Below are 13,037 nucleotides of genomic sequence, written 5' to 3' on the forward strand. Positions count from 1 at the left end.
GCTTAACACCCGGTGCCCCAAGACTATGCCTTCTTGTACCATGAAGTGGCACTTCTCCCAGTTCAGAACCAAGTTAGTCTTGATACACCGTTTCAGCACACGTGTCAGATTTATCAGGCACTCATCAAATGAATTCCCCACCACTAAGAAGTCATCCATGAACACCTCCATTATGTCCTCTACCATGTCAGTGAATATGGCCATCATGCACCGTTGGAATGTGGCGGGTGTGTTGCATAGGCCAAAGGGCATCCTCCGAAAGGCATAAATGCCATAAGGGCAAGTGAAATAGGTCTTCTCTCTGTCCTCCGGTGCAATGGAGATCTGGTTGTATCCTAAGTACCCGTCCAGAAAATAGAAGTGTGACCTCCGTGGCAGTCTGTCTAACATCTGATCAATGAAGGGAAGTGGGAAGTGGTCTTTTCGGGTGGCTAGATTTAGCTTTCTATAATCCATGCAAATTCTCCAGCCCGTGACTGTTCTTGTAGAGATCAATTCATTGTTATCATTCTTAACTACCGTCATGCCACCCTTTTTAGGTATACATTGAACTGGGCTAACCCAGCTGCTGTCAAAGATTGGGAAGATAATTACCGCGTCTAGCCACTTTATTACTTCCTTCATGTTAGGGTTTAGCCTTCTTTGGTGTTCCCTGGAAGGTTTGTGTCCCTCTTCCAGTAGAATTTTGTGCATACAGTAGGCGGGGCTAATCCCCTTTATGTCTGCCATGGTCCACCCAATGATAGTCTTGCACTCCTTAAGCACCTGCAAGAGTTGTTGCGCCTGCACATCTAACAAACTAGATGAGATAATAACAGGTAATGTGGAGTTAGGTCCAAAGAATTCATACCTGAGATGGTTGGGCAATGGATTTAACTCCAGCTTTGGTGGTTCTTCGATAGATGGCTTGGCTGGAGGAGTCTCTCGATTTTCCAAGTGCAAGGGCTCAAATTCTAGAGTTCTATCCTAGAACCCTCTACCCTCTAATGCCAACACCCATTCCGCCAGTTCCTCTCCATTCACCTCATCCAAATTCATTAAACATGCAACAAGGGGGTCCTCAATGGTTAGCACCTCATCATCAGTCTCTACAATTACATCCACGGCATCAATAAGAGAACAATTGGCGAATTCACTTGGTCACCTCATAGATTTCTGTACATTGAATGTTATCTCCTCATTGTTCAATCTCATCTTGAGCTCCCCGGTTTCACAATCAATGAGATCTCTCCCTGTGGCCAAGAATGGTCTTCCCAAAATTATGGGAATCTTTTCATCCACTTTGCAGTCTAAGATCACAAAATTTGCAGGGAACACAAATTTCCCTACCTGAATTAGCACATCATCCAGTATACCAGAGGGTCATTTCACTGTCCTGTCAGCCAGCTGCAACAACATAGAGGTGGGTCTAGCTCTTCCAATGCCCATCCTCTTGTAAATCGCCAGGGGCATAAGATTGATGCTGGCCTCTAGATCACAAAGTGCTTTAACAAAAGCAAAATTACCAATAGTGCATGGAATTGTAAAGCTCCCTGGGTCAGACAGCTTTTCTGCAATTGGTCTAGTCACCACTGCATTACATGTTTGAGTAAGAGTAACTGTGGCCAAGTCTTGGAAATCAAACTTTCGGGACATCAAGTCCTTCATCATTTTTGCATACCCAGGCATCTCCTTCAAAGCTTCAATCAATGGTATGTTTACCTGGATTTGTTTCAGCATTTCGAAGAACTTCTTGTATTATTCCTCCTTTTGGTACTTAGCCAGCCTCTGAGGGAAAGGTACAAGAGGTATCTTCTTCCCAATCAACTGGGATTGATCCTTATCAGCTGCTACATCAACTACTGGTTCCTGGACTGTCTCAGCTTCTTTCTCAGTCGCATTCTGAATGCTATTTTCTTCCTGGGCAGGCTGGACTGGTACCTCCGTCAGTTTCGTTGACTCATCCAGCTCAATGGGCACTGGTATAAGTGTCTCAGCTTATCTAGTTTTTCGAGCCCTCTCTTGCTCTACATCCAGATCTCTGCCATTACGTAGACTTACCACCATCAGCTGCTTTGGGCCTTGATCTTTTGGATTTATCTGGGTGTCTGCAAGTAGTGTCCCATAGGACGATTATTCAAAGACATAGAAATTTGGCCCACCTGCACTTCAATATTCTTGATTGCTGCATCATGTGCATCCACTCTTTCATTAATCTTTACATTAGACCCAATAACCTGCTGCATCATTGCCTCAAGTCTAGCAAACCCATCTTCCTGCCTTCCACCATGCTACTGCTGAGGAGGGTGATACCCCTGCTGCTGATTCTGATTATTATATCCCCGTGGCCTTGGGTAAGGTGCCATATTATTAGGGGGTCTCATACCTCCCATGTTTCCATTGTTGAACTGTGGATGGACTGGCCCTCCCATGTTTTGCACTTCAGTCCCTCAATTTTCCGCTTCCTATCGCGGTCCTACCGTGGTTACGCCAGGACCGCGACCAACTAGCCTCTCAGAATCCACAACAGCCTTCTACCGTGGTCCGACCGCGGTTACGCCAGGACCGCGGCAGTCCATCTCCAGTTCTGGTTTTGCTGCCTTCGCATGGTGCACTTAGCGGATATAGTAAGATTGGCCTCTTTTTCTCTGTAATTGATCCCAAAGGTACTCCATAGACTGCTTTTATTGTATATAGCCTGCAAAGCATGAAAAGCACTAATCAGAGCATTTTGTTATCACTTTTTACCATAAAAACTATACAAAAAGGTGGTTCTTTAGGGCCTAATTATAGTCCAATTCACCTATTATCACTTAGTACCACGTTATTATTTTCACCGTAGTGGCATGATTCGGCGTCAACATTCAAGTGAGCAGATTGAGAATTTGACATTTTGAATAATCCCGAAATTGAACTTCAAGGAGCAAGTGTAAAGTAGGGTGTGTTACAAAGATTCATATTAAACTACCACTATTATCCTTAGTCCTACGCTGGGCGCCAAACTGTTTACCCTTAAAATGAGTAACAATTAAATTTGCATGCGATTTAAAGGATACATGATTTAATTTAACATGAATAATCAAAGAAATAACAAATAATCGAATTAAAAGAAAGCAAAATGATCAAACCAAATGTGATGAAATAACTAAGCCTGGCGTTAGGTTCGAATGCTAGAAACTGGTTCCAATCAAGCCCTCTCGAGGGCGCTCGGTTTCAATTGAATGAAATAATAGCTGTAAAACACTTGAACAATTGCTAAAAGATAAAAGTAAGCTTTATTGCTTTGATATGCGTACCAACAATGGTAAAAAATGAAAAGGTTCGCTTCTTTATATAGTAGGGGAGTTTCAACCCTAGTACAAGTCTAAATAAGGTAAAAATCATTTTCTGACCCTTTTTCCCAGTAAAACACGATCCGTAGTTAAAATCGGGCATGATCCGCACCGTAATATCCTGTTAATGGCAGATATTTCAGCTCCTCATTCGTCCTCTTTAGTTGTTCCCTTTAACCTCTATTATTTGTTTCGCTCGAGCTTGATTCTTTCCATGTTTGGCCATGCCCGATTCTCAACGTATCATTCGTCCCACCCTGGCTCCGATCTGTGGGCACCTTTGGCCTTAACCGAGCCATCGTCGAATCACGCTGTCCCTCGTTTCTTCAGCGATAAATTGAGGATAACTATATCCCCGATTTTACCCCTACACAGACATAATGTACCTATACATGACTTAAAAAAATCAACATGTGATAACTAATGCAACTTCATTCAAGAAAAACATCTCATAAACCATAAAGCTTTTGAAGCACTTCTCGAAATTGGACAGGTGACCTTAACCCCTTTTTCATAACATATGTAAAATATTTCTTTACCAAGGAGAACCTATAAGCTATACAAACCACCATGTGGGGATATGTTACCCAATCAGGGGTATCGACTCGATTGGTGATCCGTCACTATAGTGCCACATGCATCTTTCATGAATCCAATCTTGGGATATTGACTCGATCGATTGAGCTGTCTTACCAATCATATGAATTTGACATGCGGGTTGCTAACAACATAGGTATAATCTCTATATTGGGATGCATAATCTTAACTCTTTGGGTCCCATACATACTGTTTGCAATAAATTATTTATGGTACAAAAATAAATTGCAACTACAATATAAATATAAAGAAATATAATTTTATTGATAAATAATTGTGGGTACAATTATCTTTCTCCCTTGATTCTTCTCTCCTGATTATCTCCATGATTCGAGGGTTAGAACAACGTGTTTCTCGAATGTAGGATGATGCAAACCTTCATTGGATGTATTTGATCCCCATGAAATTATGTCTATACGACCGCATCTTGATCTCTTTGTGAATATCCCATGAGTTTATGGGATTTTCGAGATGATCTCCATTTTTGAGATATCTTTTTAAAGGATTATGTAACCCTTTTTATATAAGTGATCTAGGGTTAGGGTAAAGTAGCCTCCAAGCAACACTTACAGACTCCTAAAATTTCACGAGGTCTTGTAGTATCTTGAGTTTAAGATTTAGCTTGATCCATTAAAATTTCGATGTCTACAAATGCCCCCTATTTCAAGGTTTGTTGGGGTGTAGGCTTGGCAAAACTTGAAAACAAGACTTGAAATACCCGATCATCACAACAGAAAATTTTGAAGCTTGTAGTTTTGATTTACAGGAGGAAGAGATGAAGGGTAGAATTAGTCCCACTGGGCGTGACAATTTGTTTACAACAAATTATTTGTGGTACAAAAAAAAATTGCAACCACAATATAAATATGAAGAAACATAATTTAATTGATAGATAATTGTGGATACAATTCTGTTTCTCTCTTGATTCTTCTCTCCTAATTCTCTCACAGATTCGATGGTTAGAACAATGTGTTTCTCAAATGTAGGATGATGCAAACTTTCATGGGATGTATTTGATCTCCATGAAATTATGTCTTTACGGCCGCATCTTGATCTCTTTATGAATATCCCATGAGTTAATGTGATTTTCGAGATAATCTCCATTTTTGAGATATCTTTTTTAAAGGATTATGTAACCCTTTATATAGGAGTGACCTAGGGTTAGAGTAAAGTAGCCTCCAAGCAACACTGACAAACTCCTAGAATTTCAAGAGGTCTTGTAGTATCTTGAGTTTAAAATTTAGCTTGATCCATTAAAATTTCAATGTCTACACATACTTATGTGACTTAAGAATATTCCTAAAAATCATTTCAAAATATTATTTCACTTTTGACCCTTAAATATAATCTTTAAAATTAGCCTTGAAAGCCCATCTTTCTATTAAACTCATAGAAACATTTCTTTTGGCTCACTTGAAACTCATACAAGAATCATAAAACATTATACTTTGGCTCATGTAACGGCCTTATACTTCTAAAAATGAAATTATCTTTGCGATAAAACCTTTATAATGTATGCCATACCATTTCATAGTCAAATGAGCCAATGCCGCCGTACGTGATCAGCTTGACCGGTAAGCTTCACGTCCTTCGGAGTCGTTGGGTCTAGGGTTTTGAGTATGTATGTAAGTATATATGTATGTATGTATGTATGTTATGGATAGGTCGGGGCCCTGTTCCGACCACAGTACATCCATCAGTAGAGGCTTGTAGACATATCCTGCCAGTCAGTGCAATATGTTGGGTTTGTAGGACTTGTATGTATATTTTTGTTGGTTTGTCAGTTGTAGTAGTTATGACTGCCTTGTCGGCCCAGCTTTATATTGATATTCAGTCAGAGTTAGTTTCCGTTCAGTTTTATATTTTGTTTCACAAATTGTCTTGCAATGTAGACCTATGGCCAAAGTATGACATTGTATGTTTAGAGTCCCCAGTCGTAAGTTGGTACGCTAGGTTAAGTTAGGTACCGGGTGCTGGTCTCGCTTCCCAGGTTCGGAGCATGTCGATAGACATACTTTTGTTACTGTTAGAAGTGTTCAATAGATACTTGCCTTAGTTAAAGTGTTAAAAAAGAAAATTAGAACCAACTTTAAAGGGCTATGTATGTGTTTGACCTTTTTTTGTGTTATAGCGTTTGAAGGTATTTTAGTAAATTTATCGATTATAGTTATAGTATGATAAATATAAAAGTTTTGTTTAACAAAAATAAATATACGTCCAAACATTATGTATATGAAAAAACAATAAATTACAATATATCCAAAGAGAGTGTAAGGGCATAGAAAAACGAGTCAGATCCACTGAGAGCTCTCCAAGCCTGGAAAGTGCAACGCGATGGACAAACAACAAAGGACCGGCGAAGGGGAACAATACGAGGGCGGATTACTTTGCCGGTTTGCCCATCTCGTGTTGCCATACTTAGAACCTGCAGGTCTAGCCTCCGTCTCAGCAACCTGCAAGGCGTTACGTGTAGTTTCCAAGGCTATTACTTCCAGAAGAATCTCCGACGCTTCTAGAGGCATGGAGACTTACCCCATTTCTTTCTTCAACTCCGTCGACTCCGAACTTTACGCCTACTTCATCTACTCCTCTGTTCAGACCCTACCCACCTCCCCATCCTTCGCCGGTCTATGCTGGGGAGGAGAAATTGGAGGTTCAGGTCGGGTTAGGCAGCACCCGTTCGTAATCCGGGTGGAAGGTTCTAACGGGTGCGGGTGTGAGAGTTGCGACTTGGATTGCCCGTGCATGGATTTTTCTTCCGGGTTGCCGACCCGAGAATGCGGGCCGAGTTGCCATTGCGGGTCAGAGTGCAGGAACAGGTTAACTCAGAAAGGAGTATCAGCGAAGCTGAAGGTGGTGAAGGATAGGAGAAAAGGGTGGAGTTTGGTTGCTGCTGATTTCACTCCAAAAGGGAAGTTCATATGCGAGTACACAGGTATTTCTGTTATTATTTCTATTATTGTTGTTGTTGTTTAATATACATATGTTTTTTTTTTAAGGTATTAAATGAATTTTTAGAGTAAGCTACCCTTACTTGTACTCCATAGCTAAATGAATTCCGAGAGTAAATTGATAGCTCATTACTCTGAAATAAATTGTTATTTGTTGGTAACTGATCTTTGTTAGGCTTTTCCTTGGATTATCGAGGAACGGTTTTCCTTTTTTGTTTATAGTTGTAGTCTGATATAATTGACTGTTGGCACAGAACAATATGCTCGCATGAACTCCCATTAAGCGGATTACAAGGTCTTAGATAGTTAGATTTAAGATACTGCATCTAATATGCCTCTTCAGTTGCTTTATTATGTGGATGGGAACATTGACAAATCGATAAAGATTGTCATGCAATGCTCAGTTGGTGGGGCAATCTGTTAAACTTTTTCAAGGCTGATGTTCCCAGGGTACAAAGTTTAACCAACCCAAGGTTTCAGATTGATTCTTATCTCAGGCGAACTTACATACTGATCAGTATGGAGCATCATTGAAAGAGTTTGTTAATTAATAGCTATATTGATGAAACCATTGGTTTCTTAATATAATAATAACAAAGGCTCTATACAGGGACCAGTTGTTATCACACTTATGCTAGTTTTGTTGTTTGCTAGGAGTTTTCTCCTTAAAAGACTTGTATCACAGTGTAGGGATAAGTGTGAGATTTAGAGAATCTTTAGTTTTAAAGAAATCCAACTCACAAAAAAATTCTTAAAACAAAATAGAGAGAGAAGAAGAAGAAATAATTTATCGGTATTGGAATAAACTGGGCTGAAATGAGTGGAATGAACACAAAGGATTCATATAGTCAACTCTGACTATTTAGAATTGATGCATAATTGATGTGACATATATTGAGCAGTGAAAAACATCGGGCCAATAAACAAGATGTTGTGATATAAAGAAATAGGGGAGTTAAGTCAAAAAGGTGACACCAAGAAAACTAAATATTCTCACGGTTCTGGTCATATGCTACTTAAGGTGCAGAAGTGAGGAAACTGAATTTGGGTTTGTAGTGAATACCATCCAATGTTTGATGTGGTCGAAGGCAATTGATTTTCCCGTCTGTGGTTGTGATTTATGGAGAAATTTTGAATCTTTGGTAGGATCTTTTTTTTGTTTTTAATTTAAATGAGGGTAATGGTTGTACTTGTGGTGGAAAGACGACATGTTGAAGTGTGAACTCTGGAAGATTTTATCTCCGTCCGTTGCTTGCTTATACACAAAAGCACAGACGTGTGTATAAGCCTAGAACTTTCTTTTGAAAGGCTTTCTGACCCTAAGAGTTGGAGGTTGAAATCAGCAGATAAGGCTCATGCTTTTGGTTTTGTGAAAAGATTAGATGGTTAAACAACTTGAATTAGGGAGGCAGTTCAAAGTTTTCAGGTGAAGTAATGAAAGGACAATAGGGTTTAGTAGTTTTCTTTTTGTGCATACTACTAGGATAAATTTTGATAAATTCAGTTTATCTATGAATGATAATTTCAAAAGCTTTTTGACATCTGAAGACCTATAAAATTCAGTTTAATGTCTTATCATGTGCAAGGTCCTTTTTGGGCCTGATTTTCTTTTTCTTTTTGCAGGAGAACTTTTGACCACCGAGGAAGCAAGAAATCGCCAGAAACTGTATGACAAAATTTCAAAGAGTAGCCGCTTTTCGCCTGCACTGCTGGTTGTGAGGGAGCACCTTCCATCTGGAAACGTGTGCATGAGATTCAACATTGATGCTACCAGAATTGGCAATATTGCACGTTTCATTAACCATTCCTGCGATGGTGGTAACCTTTGTACAATGATAGTTCGAAGTTCGGGAGCACTGCTACCCCGAGTTTGCTTTTTCTCTTCCAGGGATATTTTGAAGAATGAAGAGCTCAGTTTCAGTTATGGGGATACTACGCTTAACCTAACAGGCTCTCAATGCTTTTGCGGTAGTGCATGTTGTTGTGGGATCCTTCCATCAGAGCACACATGATGTGGTAAGGTAACATTCCATTTCTTTAAACATTGTGGTATATTTATACTTCGAGGTGCATTCCTACATGGGGACAATGCATGCCACTATCAAGTTCAGCTCTAAAGCACATGGCGTTGAACATACAATGCTGTAATCCAGAAAAGATTGAAGAGGCCATCGAAGGGTGTGGTGGAATATTAAGATTCCTTCACTCTTAACCAGTGACTTTCTTTGGTTCGTGCCCTGGGAATGGAGTCCACTTCGGTAGGGATGCTAAAAACTCCCCATAGTGAGCTTTCAGCAGTGTGAATCAGGATAAGTCGGGTTAGTGAGTTCTGAACACCGGATGATTTGAATAAAAAAGAAAAGAAAAATTTGAAGAGTCAGTCCTGCAACTAAATGTTTTTTTTTTCTGTGCCTGATATGACGTTCTGTGACGGCAGATGCAAGCTAGATTCACATTCAATTGAGAAGGGAGGATATTGTGTTGTTGGAATTTATCTCCTCAAGGAAAAGATGCTGTGTTTGTCAAGCTGCTAGACAAAGCTAATGGATAAGAAGGCACTAGGTGGACAAGAAAAGGGAGTGGTGGACGAGACAAAATATTTGGCACTTTTGTGATAACTTTGATGACTGAAGAAGAGCATGGCAGAACAATGGAATTGGCAGGTTATTTAGGATTTATATATTTGGGAAAGTTAAAAAGATGTAAGCCAGCAAAGAAAATGTTCACGTGCTACTGTCAAATGAAAAACAACCTTGGAAAAAGCACCATAATGACAGGGTATTCCATTACAACGATGCAGATGTAAAGTATAAAAAGGTCTGACACAATTGCTAGGAAAAGACTTATTTGGCTATTTTGCTTGTTGAAATGGTGAAAAGATTATCCGTCTCAATGTGGACTTCGTCGTTGGAAGATTTGAAGAACTGCAGCTACCCAAAGTTGAACTCTAATGGACAAAGAAAGAAACAATGCTAATGATTTGCGAATATTCAGAAATTAAGGGACCACTGAGAAGGTAACTATCGAAATTCAGATACAATTCCAACAGTTTCTTCATACATGAAATAAAGAAGGAAAGAAAAGCATCTTCTGGGGTTGGATCAAGTAAAAGAAAAAATTCCATTTTGTGGTAAAACAAACATGAACTTGACAAGAATTTTGAGAATTTCTTGAATTTAACGACTTTTATTCAAAATCCGAAGCATGACAGAAACCAAACTTATAGTCCTATTGTAAAAAATGGCAAGAGTAGATTACATCACTGTTTCAACCAAGTTATGGTGGTTGACTAGGGTGTCTATTGATTAATTCGGTTTTAATTGAAGTATTTGCTGCTGTTAGCTATTATACTTGCTAAATTCTACAGTTGAGGGAGATAAAGTTGGGGAAAGGAATAATAGCATTCTCCTTGGTTTTGCAAGTCAACAAGAATTGATGGCAAGAGGAGTCACTAGAAATAGTTGAAGAAAAAAATAGACACTTCCAAGCAGATGATTATGATAATAAAGAAGAAAGCTAAAAGGGTACATGGAAAGGTGATTGTGAAGCAGAAGCCATTTGGCACATGCCTCCGAAGCTGAAAAAAGATGCTGGTGACTGTTGCTTAAGCATTCTTTGATTGGAGTTCATGAAAGTGTTTGACCAATTACAACTGCTGACTCAAATAAGTGGAAGGGACTAACTGGTGGAGCTTGTGTAGTTTTAAACATATCACTTGGGAATTCAGATTAGACAAAGAGAAAGCAAACGAAGTAACCAGTACTGGTCCATTAGATTGGGGAAAAGTTAGTGCTAAAGAGAACAAGAAATATCAAAGACCTGGAAGGAGAATACAAGGATATTGCCTAAGATGTCTAGAAAGTAGCCTAAAATTTACTAGTGGAAATCTGAAGAATGAAACCCAGCATGACATAGAGCAACAGCAAGGAATTGTTTTTGAGGGTTAAAAATTGATTGCTTAAGGATGATGATTCTTTTGGGTGTAAGGTTAGTTTTGCTTTGATCGATCTCTCTTTTACAATTATTTGTACTTGTAAGAGCTTTTGTGTAAATGTTCTTTTACCTCTGCAAATCTCTCTATTCCCTGTCAAAAGAGTATTTATTTGACTTCTAACAAAATTGTCTTTTGACTTTTATTTTCAGATTGTAATAGCAATGAAAGAACAATTATAATATATCCGTTTAATTTTGAGTTACTGTAATTCCAGACATTAGGTTATCATGCAACACAGCATCATCTTAATATTTCTCTTCTTCTCCTTTTGTTTTTATATAAAAACAAAAGGCAGAGGATGCAGGAACCTCACTGTCGAAGTCCGGACGGCTTCCTTTACTAATGCGGAAACAAACACCTCAAGATTAGATTAAGAGTGAAATATAGGAAATACAAAAGTAGTTATAGAGAGTTTGATATTACCACAATAAAGATGAAATAACAAGAACAAAAAGGCAAATAAGGAGCTTATATCCAAGATATGGAACCAACTAGCAATTAACGATATATAAAACCCAAGACCTCAAGTTGCGTGCGAGCCAAGAGCACATACTATCAACTAAAAATAAAATTGATTACCACAAGGGAAATTCACCTTCTAGCAGTCAAAACTTGTTCATCAGAGAACATAGCTAGGGGTGTACAAAGCAAACCGATAAATCGCACCAAATCAATAATCCAGTCAAACCGAGAAAAAAAAAATCTGACTATGATTCAGTTTGATTTGGTTTGGTGTGAAAAAAAAAATCTGACCATAGTTGGTTTGATTTGGTTTTAATTAAAAAAAGTCAAACTGAAACCAAACCAATCCGATATTAAATGTATAGAAATTTCAAATATATTTAATACATAAGAATAGTTAATGTAATGTAATTTATAAATATTTCTTATCTTTTCCATAGTTTTATTTTTTAACCTATTATTTCAAGGTTGAACTTAAAACTTTTGAATGTTCCAATAAATTTTATAGCCCATAAATGTTAGTAACTCAAATAATGCTAACAGAAGTTCAAACCAAAATCAATCAATACTAATGCTAACAAAAGACATTCAATTCAAGACTAGGAATGACAATGTATTAGACATCTATTTTTTTTAGTTTTGCAATGTTTTAGATAAAAATGCATAACCTATTTTTATTTTTTCTTTAGTACTTAGTTATGTAATTAATAGTGTCACGACCCAAACTAGAGGCCCATGATTGGCATCCGGGCCATACCTGCCGAGCACCAACGTACATTTTATCTAACCATGTTATTATCTATAAGGGCCGATGAGATCAACATAAATGGTAGACATGAATCATGAACAACCAACAATGACGGATAATGGCATGAACATACATAAAGTGGACCGACAAGGCTGTCATGAAGCTATATATAAGGTACGAGCTGACAAGCTGCCATGAGAGTCTATACAACAAAAATCAGCCGACAAGGCAATCCAAACTATACATGAGTCAACACCTATCTATGAGCCTATAAAGGAATATAAGTGCTGTAATATTACCGGAACAGAGCCCTGACATACCCATAATGTCTATAACAAAAGTGCATATCAAGACCACGACAAGTCTGGAGAAGGGATCTCGCCAACCGCTGAACTGCGCAGCCTACTGTGGTAGGGGAGCTGCGTCTACCTGTCTATCAGGACATGCAGCCCGACATGCAACGTCCAGAAATAAAAGGGACGTCAGTACGAATAAAGTATCGAGTATGTAAGGCAGGAAAGCATAAATAAGAACAGTAATGTAAGTAGGGATAGGGAATATCCAACCAGTAACATATGAATGCCTCTGAGGGCGACTTATATATATATATATATATATATATATATATATATATATATATATATATATATATATATATATATAAGCATACACCTTTGTGGGCATCATCATCATCATATCGTATTCGACCGTAATAGGCTCGTTAAAAATGTATCCGGCCATCATAAGGCTAGGTAGAATCGTACTCGGCGGCGTGGAGCTTGGTAAAACCCAACTGATCAGTGGTTGCACAATAGGTGCCGTACCCCGTCGACTATAGCGTGGTTCCGTAGTGTAAAATAGGTACATATATATAATGCATTCTGGACTCATTGGAATCACATTCTGAATCTTTCGGAGTGATGTAAGGTCGGTAACCTTAGTACACATTATTAGGACTAACTCTTCGTCGTGGA

At 38.6% G+C, this 13,037-nt stretch overlaps 1 protein-coding gene across 6 annotated transcripts; it reads left to right on the forward strand.

The window, feature by feature from the left end:
- The first annotated feature begins 6,186 nt into the window (after positions 1-6,186).
- Positions 6,187-11,051, forward strand: LOC104239759 (histone-lysine N-methyltransferase SUVR3). Of its 6 annotated transcripts, none has more exons than XR_714225.2 (3): positions 6,187-6,843; positions 8,483-9,875; positions 10,227-11,051. XR_714225.2 is itself a non-coding variant. In XM_009794480.2 (3 exons), exons 1-2 carry the CDS (start codon positions 6,243-6,245, stop codon positions 8,869-8,871), a joined length of 990 nt encoding a protein of 329 aa, XP_009792782.1. In that variant the 5' UTR covers positions 6,187-6,242; the 3' UTR covers positions 8,872-8,880; positions 9,297-11,051. The 6 variants fall into 6 exon arrangements, 3 of the variants coding, with proteins under 3 accessions (XP_009792782.1, XP_009792783.1, XP_009792781.1); XR_011402307.1 differs by having other exon boundaries at positions 10,282-11,051; XR_714224.2 differs by having other exon boundaries at positions 8,483-9,177; positions 9,297-11,051.
- The last annotated feature ends 1,986 nt before the right edge of the window (positions 11,052-13,037 follow it).

The sequence above is a fragment of the Nicotiana sylvestris genome, chromosome 9, assembly GCF_000393655.2.
Source record: "Nicotiana sylvestris chromosome 9, ASM39365v2, whole genome shotgun sequence".
Classification (NCBI taxonomy): domain Eukaryota; kingdom Viridiplantae; phylum Streptophyta; class Magnoliopsida; order Solanales; family Solanaceae; genus Nicotiana; species Nicotiana sylvestris.